Source organism: Lepidothrix coronata, unplaced genomic scaffold, assembly GCF_001604755.1.
Source record: "Lepidothrix coronata isolate B3197 unplaced genomic scaffold, Lepidothrix_coronata-1.0 Scaffold90, whole genome shotgun sequence".
NCBI lineage: Eukaryota > Metazoa > Chordata > Aves > Passeriformes > Pipridae > Lepidothrix > Lepidothrix coronata.
Genome location: NW_016690270.1, coordinates 1,854,893 through 1,876,008, shown reverse-complemented (window position 1 = coordinate 1,876,008; position 21,116 = coordinate 1,854,893). Strand labels below are relative to the sequence as shown.

At 43.4% G+C, this 21,116-nt stretch overlaps 1 protein-coding gene across 1 annotated transcript; it reads right to left on the bottom strand.

Annotated features, from left to right (window-relative positions):
* Positions 1 to 556: 556 nt before the first annotated feature.
* CSDE1 (cold shock domain containing E1) lies at positions 557 to 21,055 on the bottom strand. The gene is made up of 20 exons (XM_017821363.1): positions 20,943 to 21,055; positions 17,157 to 17,589; positions 13,476 to 13,674; positions 12,723 to 12,832; positions 12,292 to 12,384; positions 11,680 to 11,777; positions 11,443 to 11,524; positions 10,982 to 11,110; positions 10,704 to 10,829; positions 9,726 to 9,938; positions 7,922 to 8,062; positions 7,675 to 7,833; positions 6,991 to 7,098; positions 6,222 to 6,397; positions 5,709 to 5,821; positions 4,953 to 5,072; positions 4,586 to 4,764; positions 3,768 to 3,931; positions 2,534 to 2,666; positions 557 to 1,919 (listed from the first exon to the last, which is right to left on the bottom strand). Exons 3-20 carry the CDS (start codon positions 13,672 to 13,674, stop codon positions 1,872 to 1,874), a joined length of 2,391 nt encoding a protein of 796 aa, XP_017676852.1. The 5' UTR covers positions 17,157 to 17,589; positions 20,943 to 21,055; the 3' UTR covers positions 557 to 1,871.
* Positions 21,056 to 21,116: the final 61 nt, after the last annotated feature.

The window sequence follows — 21,116 nt, the reverse complement described above, 5'->3', positions numbered from 1 at the left end:
GAAGTGCAATCAGGAGCTGGAGCTGGACAGTTCTGATTGAGGGATTGCACTGTGAGCATCACATGCTTGGCTGATCTTTGGTTTAGAGGGTAAGAGAAGACAATCCCAAAGCTGTCTGGATTAGAAACACCAGGAATGAGGTGAGCAGGGCTGAGCAGTAACTGGGGGAAAGGCAATTCCAGCAGTGGGGACCCACTGACCACCTCCTCAAAACAGACCCCAAATGAAGAACTGCACCTGGGGACTAATTAGCACGAGAAATGAGAGCTGTAACTTGCAAATAGGGGGTTAAGTACTAATTAATAGAAAAGTTGTGTAATTTGTAACCAATTAATGCTTCTGTGTTAAGTTAAAATGTACAAACAGTGTAAAGTTTTGATGATCTGGGAGCCTTTTGTGGGAACCACCAGCTCCCTGCTTTGTGCAAACTAGAATAAAACACTGAAATCCCTCACCTTGGTGTGTGAATTGGATGGCACTGGGAATGAGCCCATGGCTGGGATGCACGGATCTAACACATCCCCCACCGTGGAAGGAAGAGGCAGAGCACAGTGAGGCTTTTTTCAAAATCAGTAAAACTTTATTCTATTTCCATTCTTTGCCATTAACAGAAAAAAAATTGGAGAAAGCAATGTTTTGTTTTACAAAGATAATGCATCTCCCAGAGAAGAAAACCCTAAATTGAGAATAGAGGTAACATGAAAAAACAAAACAAAACAAAACAAAAAAAACCACAGTACTGCCCTCTATTCCAAAAAGTAACTCCTGATCTTTTTGGTTAAAGTAATACTTAGACCAATCATTCAGTTTTCTTGCTTGATAAAAGTGTGACTGGGGAAATGGAGGGAGGGGGCAAGGGGAGGGGAGGGAAAAAAAACCCAAAAAAAGAAAACAAAACAAAACAAAACAAAAAATAAATCAAAACAAAAAAATAAACCAAAAAAAAAAAAAAGCACACAGACATCAACTATTCACCTTGATGAAAGTCTCAATACAGCTATGGAAAGCCTAAGTATTTATTCTCTTACAGTACACTGGGTGCCGGCTGCAAAAAGAACAAAAAAAATGTATTCACTTCAGGCACAACTTCTTTCTTTTTAAATTTAAATCAGTAAAAGAAACTGGGTTTAGAAGCTGCAGTGTTCTAAGCAGCAGCAGATTTGTGCATTGTTTTAAATATATTTAAATTACCACACTGATGGCACACCTCAGCCTTATGAAATTCTGCACTGTCTGTTCCAGAACACCACAAAATCCACCGACCCTGGGAGAGACTTGCACTGAGCTCTAACGACTGGCTAAAAGGAGTCAAGTTAAATGAACTAGGAAAACACTATAACATTTGGCCATCAACTCAAGGTATCTGAATGTTCATCGAGATCTGATATAAACTGAACTTATTCCACCCTCACATGGTCCTCAGAATTTGAGCAGAGTGAGCTGAAGTGAGCCTTCCCCTCCACTCGGGAGGGAATATAATGCAACTGAGCACTAAGGCATAATAAACCTTGGCCAAAAACAAGGATAAAGCATAATAACTGTAGTGCAGAATTCCACAAGGTCTGCCCGAGCAGAGCTGTCTATGTTTACTCACAGAGGCAATGGAGATTGCAGTTACCAGTTGCGTTAAATGCACCATTCAAAACAAGCTTCTAAAATGTGATACTATAAGGCGCCACCTTAAAGTTCTCCAGAATGCAACTGTGCAGAAATTTAAAATGGTTTCGTAAATTTAATTTTAAACATAACATGAGAAGGTGTTAAAACCGGTGGAATAGCTTCTGAGAATTTGGAGGAAGGGATGAACAGGGAGATATTCAGTACCCTTCGCCAGCCCCACCGCGCGGCCCGACGTCGGCGTGGGGTTGGGATCAGTCTATAACACCAGCCTGGCGGATCTTTCTCTCTGCACCAAATCCCTGCAAGGAAAACAAAGCAAACTTTTAGCTCCAGCATCGTGGAATCATGAAATCATCTTGACTGGGAAAGATCTTTAGGATCGTCAAGTCCGACCAGCGGGCTCTGAGGCAAAGCCGATCCGTTCCACCAAAGCACAGCATTAGCACATTTCTAATTAGTCATATCTGTCTTCAGAAATAGGTTCTGTGGGGTGTTCTTTACAGTCCCAGACACTGCACAGATTCCAGTTTGCTCTTCAGATCCCAGACACGTCACTCCTGTTTATCACGTGGTGGCAAACCTTAAGTGAAAGCCAAATTTGGGTAGAGGGATTTTACTTACTGCCTCTGAGAAGGGCAGCAGGTTTATAACCAAGATAACCATTGTGGGCTAGAAAACAAGCAGCAGTTGGTGGCTTCTCTAGTGTGTGCTGCTCTGAAACCCCAGCACACATCACTGACACGGGGCACAGCACCCTGGGTGCTAAAAAACCCCAACCTCACACAGCAGGTGAGTAGTTCAGCACCAGATGGAAGCAGACACCCGGTATGTGACAGCTCCCGCTCTAACAGAGGAAGCAGTGCTGTGCTCCCCAAAGCAGGGCACCCCCTGCAGTGGCCCTGGCAGTCTGTACCTTTGAGTTATCGGGCCCCCGGGGCTGGCGGAGCACTGTGAGACGCGGGGCGTTGGCATCATCCAGGTTGATGCTCTTTAAACGGTTCACGAGTCTATCGGGACGCGGAGCAGCAACAGCCTTGGCGCCTTCGCTGTAACAGAGGCACACACAGGGCACTGGTGACTTCCCACAGCTGCTGCCAGAGGCCTCATTCATTCCCAGCCCTTTACTACAGTACTTTATAGCAGTTTAGATTGTCCCCATGAAGCACTAGTGCAATTTATCCTGGCTGACACCGGGACTCTGCCCCAAAGCTTTACCTTCCACACAGGACTCTGAAATAGCAGCAGCTCAGTGTTCTCCAAAAGCTGTTCTTTAGTGACTTGAGCTGTTGCATTTACTCTCACACTTATATAAGTAGTATTTCCTACATTTCTGTTACCCAGAGAAGTTGTGGCTGCCCCATTCCTGGAAGTGTCCAAAGCCAGGTTGGACAGGTCTTGGAGCAACCTGTGCCAGTGGAAGGTGTCCCTGCCCATGGTCGGGGGTGGAATGAGATGGCTTTTAAGGTCTCTTCCAACCCAAACAATTCTGGAATTCTATAATTTAACTGCAATAATAAAAGCTTTTGAGCTGCCAGTGGCAGAGCATTAACATCTCTGAAGATGATGGGAACAGAGAACTCTGAGAAAAAAATTACACATTAGCTTTGTGTCACTGCAGAAGTGCTACCTCAAGCTTTAGCAAAATCCAAACTGTGCAGTTTTCTACAAGTAGCTCAAAAGCAAAAAAATACCCATAAGCCTTAAGAAATGCAATACCAAAAAGAAGAGTCCCTAACAACACGAGTTTTCTATTTAAAAATAAAAGTTGCTCTTCAGAAAACAGGTGGCAGCACTATGGAATGTGTTGGCCAGAGGCCAGCATCCACATAGGAATACTATCAGTTTTCTTATCATTAACTTCTACTTCCAAGGCTGTACCCTAATTCCTGCTACAGGGGGAGTTTTTAAGAATAGATTAAGAAGGGAACAAGCTGTCTGTAACTAGGAGGAGCTGGGAGTCCTGCTGCTGCCCTGCACTGCATCCCCCTCTAAGTGCTGCCAGCTCTCAGGTGAGGCTCTCCCTGAAGGCAGCTGGAATCCAGAGCTCCTGTTCCAGGAGCAGCCAGCTCAGGCTGAAGCAGCCTGCAGGGCACTGCTGTGATGCAGACACTGTGCCAGCTTCAATCCCTGTCGTTCCCAAGCCTCACCAGACACGCCACACGTTACAGGCACTGCATTTTCCTGTGCGCTGGTTCAGGATTACGGAGAACTCCACTTCATCCCCAGCCTGGAGCTCCACACCATCCTGCACTTCTTTGACATGGAAGAAGAGCTTTTTGCTGTCACCAACTTCGTAGTTAATGAAACCAAACTGAAAAGCAACACATCACAAGGTTATTGATTCCCTCTCGACCCAAACAGAGGCAGTAACTTACTCATCATTGCAGTTCAACTACATCTACAAACCCTCCAAAACTCTGTGGTGCCTAAGGGAAGTGGAAATGCAATTTCTACACTGAATAGAACATTCTGTCTAGAAACAACACTTCTGGAAATCCAGGCACTCTTCTTGGATTTGTAAACTCAAACCTAAATTCCAAAGTCTATAGAACAAGTTCTGAAAACTGCCCAAGTCCTGGCAGCTGTATTAAACTAAGATGAGCACTGCTGCAAGCTCTAGGACTCCCTGAAAGGTTTCTTTGGTCTGTCACTGGGATAAGAAGCCAGTTACTTCCATTTGCCACTCATGTGTAAACCAGCAAAACTCACTCAGCCTCTCCATAAATGACTAGAGATTAGTGCTGCACAATAACTATAAACCCAGAAAACATTCACAGCACTGAACTTGCTAACCATTCTGAAATGCAGCTAATGAGGGCCATAATCAGCCTTTGCACTTCAGGTGGTCTGCCACCACTGACTGCTGGATGCTGTGAAGAAGCTCCTTCAGAGCATGTGCAGTTCTCCCCTTCTGAAGATTCATTTTCCTACCAACGTGCTCCTTGTGTTGGCAGCAGCCCCTCACCTGGTCCTTGACACACTCCACGGTGGCTCTGCGGAACGGGGTGATGTTCACAGCCATCGTCTGCCCGTTCTGCCCGAGGACACAGAGCTGGAACTTCACTGTCTCCCCCTTCTGCAGACAGTCACCTTTGTTTGCCATTCCAACAATTCCAAACGGATAGACCTCTCCTTTCATCTCACCTGGGGGGGAAAGCACAAGGCAGAACTGAGAGGCCTTTCCCACTGAGTTCAGACTTCCAATATTAAAAATGCAACTTTTACTGCCAGCTTAGCAGTGTCCATATAATCCTCAACACCTCTATTTACAGTGCAACTTGTGCACTTCTTGTACACTTGTGAAATGAACACTTAAAAGTAACAAATCTTACCATCTTCCATGACTTCAATCATGCCCTGGTACTCAGTCTGTGTGGGATCTACACTCCTCAAAGGACGAATTACTTTACCAGAGTAAACAGTTGGATCAGCTTCTTCAGTGATACCATTCACTGAAAAGAGACAGATAGTGGAAGAATAGGACATTCTAACCATAGTTTATTTTAAAGTTAATTAAATTAAGTGATTCAGATTGACCAGGAGCCAACAGTTTGCAACTGCCTGACCTAATCAAAACAACAGAGACATTTCATATGTGGAAGTAGAAAAATACTGGTTTCTCAAGAAACTCGAGGCCATGGAGACTGAAAAGCAAATCAAAGTATTTCACTTCTCTTCCACTGCACTCCCTGCTTTAAGCATCCAATATAAGTGGGCATTTCCCCCCTCCCAAGTTTTTAATACCCTCATCTGCCTCCCTCCTGCAACCTTCCCTCTGTGAAGCACAGCACAACTAGTGCAGTTACTAATTTGGCCAGTTCTGCCACTCCGTCTCTCCTTATAACCCCCCAGCTGAAGGGTTCAGAGTACAATAAAGATCCAAAGAATTGCTACAGTTTCCAGAACTGCTGCTCTGTGCTTTCCTGTTCTCTGGAAACACACGCAGCAGCTTTCAGGAAACCAACAACCACCTCACATTAAGCATCTTCTTGTTCTAAGCTCCAGCCATAAACAGATTATTAACCTTTATTTACCCATCATCACCTGCCAAGAGCCCTGTCAGCAGAAAACACCAGGTACAGCCTTACCTGCATGTGTTTTGTTCACCTTCTCTGCACTAACTTTGTTTCCTTTGCCTTTTGACAAGCTGTATTCCACAGTGTCTCCAAGTTCCAGGCTATCAATATCTCCACAGTATTCACTGCAGGAACAGAACGAGGCACAGTTTTCCTTTAGTTAACATGACAACAGTGATGCTCATCCAACATCCACATCAGCTGATCAAAAACTATTTAATTGCTCAACACTTCACATTTTTAAGAACTCTTTATTAAGGAAAGGGAAGCATTTTCAAATATACAAACACAACTGGATTTGGGATTCAGGGGCACAGAACACCAGGACTGCTGACTAATAGAAAAGCCTGAACCAGTCCAGCTGAGATAATAAATGGAACTGTAGATATCTAAGCATATATATATATATGTGTGTGTGTGTGTGTGTGAAGTGACAATGAGTTTAACAGTCAACCAAACAAAACTCCACACTCTCCCACCACCACAACAGACAAACAACCAAATAATATTAAAGTTCTCATTCACCTGTAGTGGAAGAAGATCTCCTTATCATGATTGGCTGTTTCAATAAATCCAAAGTTATCTTTCAGGGCTGCCACATATCCCAAAAGCCTCTTAGAGCTGTAATTGCGTCCCAGCATTCTGACAGAAACAGCTGTTTGCAGACCAGTTCTCTTCACTTCACACACACAGAACTCGACCTGTTAAAGAGGTGTTAATCAACACTAGACAGAAAAACCCAAATAAACCACCACCACCAACAAAGAACACCCAAATCAACTAATTTCAAAGCCGTGCAGCTCTGAATCAGTTCCTAGGGTCTCCAGGAAAGTAGTTTCCTAGTCAATACTTTCCCATAAACATGTCAGTCATGGACATCTCCTATATTCCAGAGAGCAGCAGTCACACCTGGGATACCTGCAAGGCAGGCCAGCCTCCAGCACTCAGCTTTTTACCCCTTAAAAAGACAAACTCTCTGTTTATGTCACACCAGTGACCCACATTAAGAGGTACCTTGCTTCACTTGCTTCAGTTTTTAAAAAATTCCTCTTTTAAAAAGCATCCTTTACAAGTAAGACACTATTTTCATTTATGTATCACCAGGCTGGAGGATATTTTTTAGTTATACAGAAGATTAAGCCACTCAAAAACAGTATTCCAGGTCATATTACACAGGTGCCTTGTCCATTGTTTGTTCCAAGAGGAAGAACAAATCCAGGAATAAGGCAGAGAGAAGCTCACACCTCACAATACACAGAACAATATTTCCCAAGAGCACACTTAGTTATATCACCTTATCTCCTATCTGGGGATTAGTAGATCCTTCCACATCCTTGGCCTGGTAAGGAATGGTCAGTTTTACTCCACAGTCATCATACACAATTATTCCATCTTCAGCTTCCTAAAAACAAGAGGTCAGAATTCAGCAATCAGTGTCTCATTTGTAAGCAAAGAAGTTTCCTACACACACTTCAAGCTCTGCTCATTGGAGTCTCAGAGGTTTTACAATAATTGCTCAAAAACACAACCAAACTGAGTAAGAAGCTTTAAATGATGACAGACAATATGTTTAAAGGAAATAAAAGTATTAGCACCAGTTCCAGGAAGTATTTACTGGAACCTTAAATATTCTGGGGTTGTTTAAAAAGCATGACAAAACAATAAGAGGTTCCTCTCTAGCTTTAGAAACTTAATTTTAAACAATTCTATCTGGTATCTTACGTAGTGGGAGGTAGAAAGAAACTTCCCATCAAGTTTCTGGAATTTATGCTCAACAACATGATAACAGAAGTATTGTTTATGATCCTGTTCACCCAAGTTAGTTTTCACTGACTGCTGTCATCAGCTATTCAGTGCCATTCACATTTATACAGGACAAATGGTACATCAAAACCAGTGGAATTACAGGTTTTAAGGAAGCAGCCCCAGTCTCCAATGCCAGGAATGCAGAACAGGTATTCTAGGAGAGCAGCATTACCTTCTCTTTGCCTTTATTTGGGCTAGTGGCTTTGGCTGGAGTGGCTTCTTTGTCTATAGTGCCCACAAAGCGATGTTCTGATTGGGTGTGGAAAGAAACTGTGCCCTTGGGAAGCTTTTTAATCCTTATGGCATGGTTCCTTTGGGTAGACAACATATCCTGGAAAAGATGATCCATCAGATGTTAGACAGACTGCACATAAATTCTTTAAACACTAGGATTTTATAGAAGTATTAATCTCACTTACAGGAACGACAGTGAACTCCACTTCATCAGAAATATGGAGCTGATTCCCATCCATGATTTCACTGAAGTGGAAGAACATCCGAGCATCCCTGTCCACACACTTAATGAAGCCAAAGCCATCTCTCATCGCTGCAATCACACCCTGAGAACAGGAAAATCAGCAATTACAGTGTTATTACTGCTGTGTGACACCTGTCTGCAGGTGCTCCACCTGTCTGGAGTTTGCAATAGGGCCTCAATCCTGTGAAAACACTTCATTTTTGCAATGTGCTTCCTTGGTTATGGTCAACCCAAAATGCAAACAAGGCCTACTAACCCAGTTCCTCTACTTAATTTCCTATAAAGAGTGGGGAAGATTAATTTAAGCCACTAACAAGAAGGACTGTGGTTAAAATTCTGCCAGTACTACTACACAGAGAACACAATCTTGAAAGGGGCAACTCTACAAATGCTACATCATCTACAGGAGTATATATAAAACATGCATAAACACAAAGAAAATATAGAAGAACCTACATAAAAAGAAAATAAAATTAGAGGGAAGTTTAAGAGAAAAAAAACATCAAATTTTCAGATACAAATGAAGGAACTTGGAAGAAGCTGTTTAACAAGACTACCCTATCTGTGGGTGTATGTTATGGTAAGCATGTTCCATAATATTTTAGTGGCCTTCCTGATAACCACCAGAAATGGAATGCTGAATGGTAAACAGAAAATACTGTTAACAAAACAAACCCTAGCACCAGATCACAGCAGAACTGAGAAAGGATTTATTTACATATTCCATTCAACCCAGTTACTCCAGAGACTTTAGCAGGTCTCAGGGATCTGAAGATCCTCTTAGAGGATCTGAATGACTGAATGGCAAAGGTACTTCCCACCTTTAGGAACATTCTGCTCTTAAACACCTTTCACAAACTCCAGCAAACCAGTCAACCCTTCTAGAAGCTGCCAACACTTGTCACCTCAATGACACCTCAGTTCAGGCAGGCAGATGTTTCAAGCCAGAGCAGAAATATAAGAATTCTATAGGACAGAATCCCCAAAACTCAGAGGCTGAAGTCAAAGTTGAGGGTTTTTTTTAAAGCAAAGGGTCATAATTCACAGCACACTGATGTTACAACACTGTAATTGGACTTCAATTGAAAATGAAGGCAAAGTTACAGTCTGGTTGGAACAGAACCAACATTCCAAGTTACAGGAATGAAAGATATTCCATAATACTCATTAGCACACCCATCTTAGTCCCTGTAATCCACAAAGAGGTTTTGTATGTGAGAGAACTCCCTGCTCTTTACCATCCTTCTGCCTGAGCCTCAGAAAGAGATTGGCCAAACCCCACAAAATCCAAAAGCTGCACACAGTTCCTCCTCCAGTTATTAAGATTTTTCACTATGTGAACCAGAGAAGGCCCAGGTTCTTCCAGTTTTCCTAAGGAACATGAGTAAGTTACCTACCTATGACTCAAATATATGAATTTTTAAACTAACAGTTCAAGACTGCATTACTATAACCACCAATCCCCTCCAAGGGGGCCAACTAAGGTCTCATTTTCTAATATGGTTTCATTTAAATGTTAAAAAAAAGCTAATTTTTTACTCTTTTAAGGCAAAGATGTAGAGGATTAATTCTGAATTTTCTACCATTTAAACACTTGGTTTGTACTGCACATCTGAGGACTGGATTTCAGAGAAGGCAATGCAAGACGTCACTGATTTAATTTGCATTTTTGTTTACGACTCCCTCCACGTTTTGCTTTCGTTTTCCCTCAAAAATTAAACAATTTTTAGAAGACAGGTACTTGCCATTTCTCTAGTTTCGTTGGTAAACTGGAAAGTGTTGGGGAGAACCTCGATGTTGGTGGCACGTTCCAGTTTGTCACGTCTGTCTGTGGAAATGTTGAACCGCACGTGGTCGCTTTCCAGCAAGGTCACCTTGGATTTCGTGTCTTTGTCTCCAAAGGGAAGTTCTTTAGGAATCACAAAGTCCACTTTGATGCGGCCGGGTAAGGGATCGCTCTGGAGACACAAAAGCCCCCCAGAAAAGGGGAGTTTACCCACAAGACTCAGCTTAACTGCAGAGAACACGATATTTCTGCCAAATGCCTGCTGGACTCGGAGCTGTGCTTCCTTCCTGCCACTCTTCGTGGGGAACTTACTGTTCACAGCCAAACACAAGGTGGGGTTTGTTGTTGTTGTTTGGTTTGGAGGTTTTTTTAAGCACCCAGCATGTACTGATAGAGAAATTAAGCCTATTTCAAGAATTAAATTTATAACCATACTCACACCACTTCTGAAAGTTCTTTCTTGTCAAACAAACACTCACATTTCTTACTCAAAACACACAAAAGCAACAAAACACCCCAAACCTTCCCACAACAACAACAGAGACCCACCTAAAACCTTAAAGGAAGTGCTTATGAACACTCTTACCCCTAAGTCAAACATTACAGATTAAAAGCTGCATTAACTGTTAATGCTCACAGGAATCCATAGATCTGGCTTATCCCAGCAAATACTTTTCCCCTTTTCCCTACTCTTGTGCCTTAAAGATATGTCCTAAACCTACAAAATTCAGTTGTAAGTATTTGAAATGTTAAAGAACACACAATGTCCCACTACCATAGCTCTTTGGATATAAAATAAAAAGAATAAATCCTTTCCTGTGACATGATGCTTATGCAGCTGGCAGGTACAGGGAAAGGGGAACATTTTAACTGTTTGGCTGGAATTCAACACAATCAAAGCACCACTTCAGAAATTGAAGTAACCACTGACATTCACCTGGTTTTTGCTGGGTACTTTTGGAATTACTTTGGTTACAGTTCCTTCAAAATGTTCAATGCTGATGTCTTCAAAAATGACAGTTCCTTGAGGCAGCAGTCTAACATCTGTTGCAACTTCTTTACCCTAAGAACACAAACCCAGTCAAATACCCCAAAAGAAGAGAGACAGCAACAGACACTTCCCAGTGAACCTCCTCCCCCCTTTCCAAAGCTGGAGCAAACAGTGCAGTTCATGCCCTAAGGTCTTGGCTCCCGTTTTACTGGATTTCGTCTTACATTTCTGTCTTTGATTGTAAACTCCACATCATCACCAGGCTGTAAGGTTTCTAGGTCACCTTTAAATTCACTATAGTGAAAGAATATCTCCTTCACGACATCACCTCTCTCAATAAATCCAAAGGCTTCCTATGAACAGAAAAAAAGTGTTTAATAAATTGTCCATTATCGTAACACACCAAGAAATAATTTTACAGGTTCTATCAAACACAGTAATAGACTATGAATCCCAGTGGTGCACACAGCTAACAGGCTACCACAAAATAGATAAAAGCAGAAGTAAATGGGACTTTCTTTTTTAAGAAGAGCATTAGTATGAGCTGTTTAAACCGTTTCACACAATTTACACCCACAGCTCAAACTGTTAGTAGCTCTTACTAACTTCAGTGGATTACTTTTAAAAGTGCTTTTTTTTTTTCAAAACAGCATTTTATTTTCAAATGAAACTTAAAATCACTCACTTTCATGGCACAGACTACTCCTTGACAGCGGGCTTGTTTCTTTTTTAATAGCATAATGTTACGAGCACTTACAGCACCAGTACTAGAGGGGGAAAAAACACAGGGCAAAACTTAAACAATTAAAAACTGAAACAAAAACGAAGGTTCTATTTCACGTAATTTCATTTCTCAGAACAGGTATGAATTCTGCCTGACCACTAAAACCAACATGAAGCCAGAAAAGCAAGACCAACTTACTGTTTGTTTGTATCAATTATAAAGTTTATTTTATCTCCTGTTTCCAGCTGTACATTTCCTTCAACATCCTCTGGGGTGTAAGTCAGGTAAAATACTTCCTGTAAATTAACATTAACTCAAGTTACTCTATTTGCAGCATAGCTGTTTCAAAGAAAGACTAACACAATTTTGTTTAATAACAATATCTGCTTGATTTAGTGAGAAAACTGACAATGATCAAACATGGCATGCAAAACATTCTTTTTTCCATCGTGCTGTTTTGATGAGTCTGTGACAAGCAACTTAAGTTGACAGGTTTGTACGTGGCCATCTTTAAAATTCAATTTCTAAACTTTAGAAGTTCAAGATAAGGATACATGAACTCCATGAAGTTTTAAAGGAGAACAACTATTTGGCTCAGTAAAAAGTTCTCCATAGACATAGGCAAGCAAACTGTCAAAAATAACATTACTGTTTGTGGTAATTACCAAAGCATGCTTTTTTTTTTTTTTTTGGCCAAGAACTGCACGGTTCAGTGCAATTTAATGTCCACATTAAATGGAATCTTTTATTTTGCTCATAGACCACAGTGATGGATCAGTGAAGAGTTCAAGTAAAATGCACAAGCTTTACCCCATTACGTTCGTAGCAAACACTCCCTGTTGGACTTTGACCCGGGGCAGCTGGAGATTTACTCTCTAAATTGTGAGGAACAGCACACACAACCTACCAGTCAAAAAAAAAAAAATAAAAAAAAATCCATTGCTAGTCATTTCAGGAGTGGCATTTTTGTTGAACACAAAATGAATCTCAGCACCCTCCACTACACACTCAACAGGGAATGCCACGCTGCAAAGTTTCAATCTCACAGAACCTCTCGGCTCCAAGAAGTGTTTGGAGCCAAGGAAGAGCTCAAACTGAACCTCTGAATTTTTACCAGAACACACTGAAATGTGTTTCAGTGAACTACACTGCATGTAGTTAATATGCATGCTAAATGAACCCAGCCTTCTGTACTGGAGTAAGGGATGGAAATTATGCAGGGACAGAAAATAGACACTAACTTGTCCATTTATTCGTTCTTCAGGTAATATTTCTGGTTTTATCTTCACCAATTTAATAGCAATGGGTTTTCCAGTTCGGCGATCAGAAGACACTTCAAACTCAACGTCATCTGCAAGACAATCAAACATGACAATGACAGAGTTCTGTTTGTTGGTATTTTTTGATAAAAATCACTAAATGGCTGTGTTTGCCAATTCACTGCTTGTAGCCAAACAGAAGGAAGTAGAACTCAGGTGCTTTTGTTACCAAGGAAGGACACACTATTTGCATATATTTCTCTGGTTATTCTGTTCTTTCTCTCCTGTTGCTAATGAATATTCTACTGTAATTCCATAGTAATTCCCTCCCCTGCCCTGCTCACTACACAGCAGACTCCACACTGAAGTTCACACAACATAACACAGGTCATTAATCAGTTTAGAAACTTCACTGCCACGCTAATTATCAGCATGAAGTCGCAGCCTCCCCAGGCTGAAAAACAACTCATTCTAAACAACTAATGCTTAAAAAAGAAACAGGGAGGACAAGGGGTAAACTCTCCCACAGTCTGAGCACTTGTCTGCATCTCAGCTAGACAAGTTTGACCTAACTGTGTGCACCACAGGCTGCACAAAGTGCTGGGAAGGGCTCCCACCAGGAGTGGTGGGAGAAGAACGGTCAAAAGCCGCAACGACTGCTGGTGTCCCGGGATAAAAAGGGTATTTTGTGGCAAGTGAAAGGGACTGGTGTGCACTCAGAGTTGCTGCCTTTACCTCCTACTTTGAGCTCCTGCAGGTTGCCGTTGTACTGGGAGCAGTGGAAGAAGAGCCTGGCCTGCCGCTCCGAGCACTGGATGAATCCATACGAGGTCAGCAGCTTCTCTATAACCCCAGTCTCGCGCAGCGCCGCCGAAGTACCGTTGGGGTACCCGTTGTGTCCATTGTTGTGGAGCAGGTTTGGATCAAAGCTCATCTGTTGGGAAGAAAGCACAGGAAAAAAAAACAAACCAAACCAATAGTTAAAATCAGTTTTTCCATGTCCTCGTAACATAATAACTGACAGAGAGCTTGTGGAAGTTACTGACACAAGTAAATGTTAATAAGTTCTAAATTAGGGTAAAACCCACCAAAATAGTGATGTTTCTGTAATGCAGGAAGCCTTAACATTTAAACAGGCAAGGTATTTATAAAATAAGCCAGAACTCTAACACCCAAATAAAGCTTGCTTGGAGCAAACCAAACTTCTGACATTTTTAGAGTAAGTATTCCACCCCACATTCCCACGCTCCCACATTCACTATTTCACAGGAAAGCCTGAAAATATCTCAAATATCTGCTCTTTCTAATCACCTGTTTAATTTGGAAAATGCAACAGTTGTGAGCCAATGCAATTAGGTTCACATCCCTGCATAGTTTGTCCCTAGTTTGGGTTCAGTCTTTCATACTAAAAAAAATGGTATTAATGAAACAGTTTTGTAGAGTTATGGAATTAATACCCAGAATTAAAACCTAAATTGACATTCCTGGGGCACAGAAGCTCAAGTGCTAGAAAGACTGAGAAAATCTGAAAATAGCACGAAACTAAAGTTAAATCTATAATGAACTGTGGAATTAACTTACATACATTAAAACTGTTTTTCTAAATGGGGTAAGTTTTTCTTTTTTAAGCCTCAGATTCAACCTTGAAATATTTCCCATCCCTTTACTAGCCCACTGGCTTTTTGATGTACAAGTCTCATTTTTCAAGTAAGCCACTTGGACTTACAGGTTAGCAATTAAATCAGATGAAATGTATTACACCTCACTAAACACTGTAATTCAAGAGAGGCAACTGAGGCAACCCTTCCTCCCTCCAAACAGCCCACATGCATCTTAAAATACAGAATTATTTGTTAGTTTCCAGAGTATTTAATCTGGAAACAGAATGAGACTGTATCTGTTCTCTGCTTTCTTGCTGCAATAAGTAGAAGAGATTAAAAATTAGTCAGCAATGTGTTTAGTGGAGATAAAGGACACCTGAGCAACTTGTAAAACAGTCACACTTCTCACTGTAACACAGCCACTGAGTTACTCAATGTATCAGAAAGAACAGATACACCTTGTCTTCTCATGCTGTTTGGAAATCAGTTTAAAAGTGATCAGAGAGCACCAAAAAACATCTGCTGTGAAGTTCTTGGGCAGAAATCTTTGCTCTTTGAGACTGACATGAAAAAAAAAAAAACCAAAGTGGGAACAACCACACAAAGTGAGGATTGACAGAGTTTTGGCCTCCAAGAGGGGGAGGTGTTCTCCTCCCTTCTGGTTCACACTCACGTGGGGTAGAAGTAGGTGAAGAAAAATACAAATAACAGAAGGTGGGGGGAGTGATATGAGGGGGAAAAGGATCCCATGACACTGTGTAATGGTGTCCATCCCACAGAGCTGTGACAGCACAGAGCAGAGCTGGGGGACCACAGTCCTGGTCAGCACTTACAAAGTACAGTGTTACCACCCCAAGCTCTTTGAAATTCAGTGAATTAGCAAATCTGCTACAATTTCTGTAATATCCACTGCTTGTTTTCTTGTTCTACATCTCATTTTCCTTTCCTTTAACAACTAGTAGGAATGTCTGACTTCTAATCAATACTGCCCACTTATTCTTACCCTACCAACCTGCAATAACTGGCATCAATCAATACCCTTAAGATGTTCCAGCCATGGAACACTGGCATGCCAGCAAACAGTGAATTAGGAACATGACCCCAGGAGAGACCCCCAGGAGAGACCCCAGGAGAACTCCAGCCCATCCTCCTCCTCCTCAAAGGCCTCTGGCCAACAAAGGCAGACAGGGCTTTGTCCAGCTGAGTCTTGGGAACTTCCAAAAGCAGAGGTTCCACCACCTCTCTGGGGCAGCTGTTGCTCCCAGCAAAGATCTCTTTCCACTCATGTCCAGCCCAAACAGCACAAAGGATAAAAGCCACAGGAGTTGCAGCCTTTTTATGCACTGGATTATGTTTAAAGGGACACATTTTCTCAGAGTTATCTAACAAGAAAGCACTTCACAAAGCTGCTAAGATTTACTGACTAGTTCCTGCCAGCATCATTCCAAGATAAGAATCCTCATCTTTCAAGGAAGGCAATCCCAGGACATTCCACACACAGGAAGATGCCCTTGTGGGAAGGCCACAGCTGAAGTGTTTTAAGCCATCCCAGAGTTTGAAATACTTGTCAAAAATAAACTGGTCCTGCAAGTAGGGTGGCTGGGGGAAGGGCAAATGATATGTTATTATACCTTCTCCCAGGAGAATTACAGGCCAGACCATTAACCCATTCTGGAAGCTGAACTGAGCTCCTGTGAGTCACAAAATGGCCACTTAATCTCTGATACAACAGACACCCTGCCTCAGAGGAGCTAACAGACTAAAGGCAATGCTACTGAAGATACATCAGATAATGACAAAAATCTACCTAACAATCAGGTTCAGAACAGCCTTTCCCAGGCCTAGAAAGCCACAGTGCTGTAACCTCTCTCTCAGACACCATTTGAACAGCTTGAGTTTAAAGGAGCATTAGTAGCACAGCACAAAACTCCCCATCCATCCTCTAAAGCCTGACAACTTCAGTTCAAAGATTCCTCAGGTGGCACTAAAACTTGCTGTACAGAGAAAGATAATATAAAGCACCAGCAGCCTTTCCAGATCATTGTCAAACTCCTACATCTGTTCAAACAGTGTTATAACAGAGCATAACCAATATCAAATAACAGCTATTTATATGTACCACCAAGAGTCTTGGCATACAACTGTTCCTTAAGAAACTTCCAGCAACAGGCTACAACCTATTAATGTACAAACAAGACTTTCTTGGACCTGAAACATAAGTTATATACTGGACCAAGATGACTACCTGGCTCTGCTGTCCACTGCCAACAGCTGACTTAGTTTACAAGAATATGAACTATGAACCCACCAGTACAAGTTCTCAGAGGAAGTAAAAAAAACCCTGTGCAGGAAGATTAAAACACTAAACACAGGTTATTTGAAAATAGGGATTGGAACCACGAACCTACTGTTACTAGAAGAGAGGAACATCAATAATCAGCTCTCCAGGGTTATAAGTATTGTTCAAGAGAATCATACTGCAGGGACTATTAATTCATCATATTACTGCTAAATCAACAGCAAAACTCACAGAGTGGTTTGGGTTGGAAGGGACCTTTAGGATCATCTTGTTCTACCCCCTGCCATGGGCAGGGACACCTTCCACTAACCCAGGTTGCTCCAAGCCCTGTCCAACCTGGCCTTGGACACTTCCAGGGATGGGGCAGCCACAGCTTCTCTGTGCCAGAGCCTCACTATTAAAAGAATTTTTATTAAGAACTACTAAAAAGAACTGAAAGACCCCACACCATTCTGTCAATAAATTGGTTCTCATTAAGCTTAAAAACACATCTATAACTCTTTACACAGCACCAACCTCGCAGTGATATTCAAATATTGCACTTTCAGTAGTATTTGCCGATTCTTCTGTTTCAGCACAAGTTTCTAAGGATGAAGACTGCTATTATTTTAAAAAAAGGAACGAAAGAAGGAGAGACAAAAAGAGAAAGAAAAAAAGATAGCAAAAGAAGGTGATCTATCAAGCTCTAGAGAACACAAGTGCTGCTGCCCTGGGCAGTTTCACTACAGCACTGGAGAAAACAAAGACTATTAGCAGCGTCGGGACGTGCTCTTTTGAAGCTGTTGAGTAGGCACAAACTTCTTGTTTCAGATCAAGCCTTGTATCTTCTTCAGTGTAAGTTGCCTCTTCTTTGGTCTTGAGTTGTTGTTACGATGTGGTTTATTCTTTTCCTGATCTGAACTTGAAGCAGCAGTTTCAGGTGGTAAATTCTGTTCTGTTCCACTTCATACTGGGGGAAGGGAAAAGACACACACACTAAATATCACTTGAAAGGAAATTCTCCCAGAATCACAGAATGGATTGGTTTGGAAGGGACCTTAAAGACCATCTAGTTCCAACCCTTATAAATCAATCCTAAGTGTTCCTACAAACAGGTGCATTTCCTCTACCTTAGATCTGTAAGTTTGGGAAAGGCTGTTTTAGGGACATATTTGGCATTGCCATTTCCAGTTTTCTTTTCTAAAAAACTACCTCCAAGCAGGGAGATGGTATTTCCAATTTTAAAGCCTTCAGACACAGTCAGGCATTTCAGGAAAAGTCCAGGGCTGTAGCATTTAACACGGCAACTTATCATTAATATTTAACTCATTAGTCCTCCTATCAATAATTTTATATCTGTGCTTATTAATTAAATTATGACATAATTTAACAAGTGCATGCACAGGTCCTCAGAGTAGCAACAGGGTGTATGTGTGCATGGGAATTAGAATTTCCTGACATTTCTGTTCCAAGAGGTAAGTTAAGGATTAGCAATACCTGAAGCACATTTAGAACTGTATAAAAATTAACAAATGTCTCAATTATATGTCCAGATGCTGCATGTAAAATAACTGCAGAGCCATTCTCTAGGCTTGTAAACGTTTTTGCAAAATGTTGATTGCATATACACAATATTTGGGCAGATAACACCACAGAAAAACCTTTCTGCAACAATAACTAGTTAGTAACTAATTCCCTCCTAAAGTTTTCCAGTCCCACTTTGTGTTTTCGTGAGAAAAGCAGTTCCAGCAAACTGCCACCTACCACACAAAACAAAACCTGATGGAAACAGAAGCTTTTCTTGAGAAGAAATCAAATCAAGTTTTGAGTTTGTTGCTTATTCAGTAAATAGATTAAAAAAAAGGAGGATCTTTTTGTGGACAAAAGCTGCTAAGAAGCAACACAGCTATGACTCCATGGATCCACTGGCATATTCTGCAGTAACCCAAAGGTATGAAGCACCAACACAACTCTCCCCCAAGTTGTTCCACAAGTCCCACACCAAAAGAGAAAAAAATATGGACAAAGCCTATTTCTCTACTGTAGCAGGAAAGCGAATTTCACAATTGACACTGAGCTTCGAACTCCCTTCATTGAACTTGAAAGAGGCAACTTAAGTGCCTCAAACTGAATTCAGGGAAACTTGAATCCTCACCCCAGTGAAAATGCAGCCTGCAGCCACCTACTGCAAGAGCTCCAAACCCCAAATGTGTGCAAACTCATCCCCACTTTCACACAAGTTTGTATCTCAGGGATCTCCCCCGGCAGAAGCATCTCCTTCAGCCACCACTCTGAAAACTTCCAGCTGAAATGAGTTTTCCTGGCAGACCATGGCATGAAAGAGAATAAAGAAACTGGGTGAGGGCTGTGCAAACCAGTACCTGGTGTGAAAGGTTTGCAGTGAAAGATTCAATTATCAAATATTATCAACAAGAAAACAGGAAGTTATTGCAATAATAACAGTATCACCAGGCTTCCCCCACACCTCAGCATTACATCCAGGCAACTGTTGCCACAATCTCTTGCAGGACAGTGTTATTTTTGGGCACCATTTCAGCTCTCAAATGAGCATCCCCTCGGCCAGGTTCAGGAGAAATGAAGCAGGCACACACTGCATCCCAGGAACTGAGCACGTGGAATCTTCTTACTCATGTACTTCTCTCATTTAATAGCCTAATATGATTAGAGTTCTCCCAGAGCTGTAACTTGTATCACATTACATTTATCATTTTTCTGGGCATAGAATATACCATATTTTCACATAATAATCAAAACTCCTCTTCCGATCAAATATGACTACAGATAATTTTATCAATAATCGAGTAAGGCATAAACCTTTCCATTAAAAGCCAATTCAACTTGATAATAAGATGGGTTTACTACACTGAAGTTCTTTTAAAAAAAGAGCTTACCAAGCAAGCATAACTCGAGCAAAAAGAAAAAATATCTCACTGTGCTCGTCTACCTCAAATTCTTTACTTTTTAATTCAGCTACTATAAATACTCCTCCAAATGGTAAACACCCTGAGCAGCTGCCCAGCCCCCAAGTCTTGCTGCCTCCTGCATTTGTGTATTTACAGCTGAAAGGTTTAATGCAAAGACAGGGAAGAGCTGAGCCCTGTTCTTAAGGCCTTTCATGTGCAGATTCTGCTAAATAACAGTAAAGTCACATGAAGCTGTTCAGCCAGAAAGCACCTATAGAGCCCCACATGGAACCTGCCCGATGACAGCATTGTTCTGCTTCCCATTTTCTTCACAAAAACAGGCAACTGCAAGAACCTGCATTCTATGGATCGGGACATGTGCTTCTAGAAACAGCCCTCTCTTACGTGATTAAGATACAATTTAATGAAGGCAAAACTTTGTATTCTCAGAGTGCACGCACAACACAGCCATCAGACACTCGGAGATCAGGCCACTCCACATCTTTCCGGGGGATACTGGAAGGCAGCACTGAACGCTGGCACCCCAACCAGCACGTGACAGCTACGAGCCCAGCCACCACCAGGGCAGCCAAGTCCGAAAAATACATATATGGGGGAGGGAGGGGAGGAAAAGAGTTAAAGAACTGCCAAGGACATCTGTAATTTAAAAAAAAAAACCGAAGTCGTTAAAACAAAAATCGGGGTTTTTAGAGGGTGAGCGCGGCCCGGGGCAGAGCCCCGCGCCGGGTCCCGATGCGGGGGGCGGAGAAGCGGCCCCGGAGCTCCGGAGCCGCCCGGGTCCGGTGCCGGCGCCCGGCGGGTCCGCGCTCACTGCGCTGCACCAAGATGGAGGCGGCGGAGCGAGGGGCGGCCGCGCCGAGGGGCGGCGCCGGGGCCGCGGCCAGCGGGGCCCGCGTTGCGCGGGCGGGCCGGGCCGGTGACAGCGGCAGCGGCGGGGCCGTGCGGGCCGGCCGGGCCGGGGGGCGATGCACACAAAGGGGGGCGATGGCGGCCGCTCCCCGCACACAAAGGGCCGCGGCCGCGCTGCGCCGGGCGGGGCCGCGCGCGGCACGCCGGGAGCCGCCGCCGCCCCTCCGCCCGCACGGCCCGGCCGCTCCGCCGCGACCCGGAGCCCCCGACGAGCCGCCCCCGCCCGCTAAGGCCGCCTGCGGCCCGCGACGCGGCGAGTCCCGGCGCGGCCGCCGCCGCCGCCCCGCACCGCCGGCCTAGTAGGCCGCACCCCCACACACCCCCCCCATCAACCACCACCACACACACACACACGCTCCGGGCGCGCTGCCCCCGGTGCGGCGGGAGGTGCGCGGGTGGCGCGCTGGGCGGAGCGGCCCCCCCCCGGTGCCGTGAGGGGGTCGCGGAGCCCCCCCGGGCCCGCACTCACCCCAACAGCTCAGCGCCCCCGCTCCAGCGCCGCCATGAGCAGCACGGCCCGGCACGTAGGACTGAGACCGCGGCGCTCTCGCGAGAGCCGCCCGCCAGCGGGGGGAGGGGGACAAGGGGGCGGGGCCGCGCATGCGCACCGGGAGCGCGCGGGGGCTGCGCGCGCGGGCGCGCG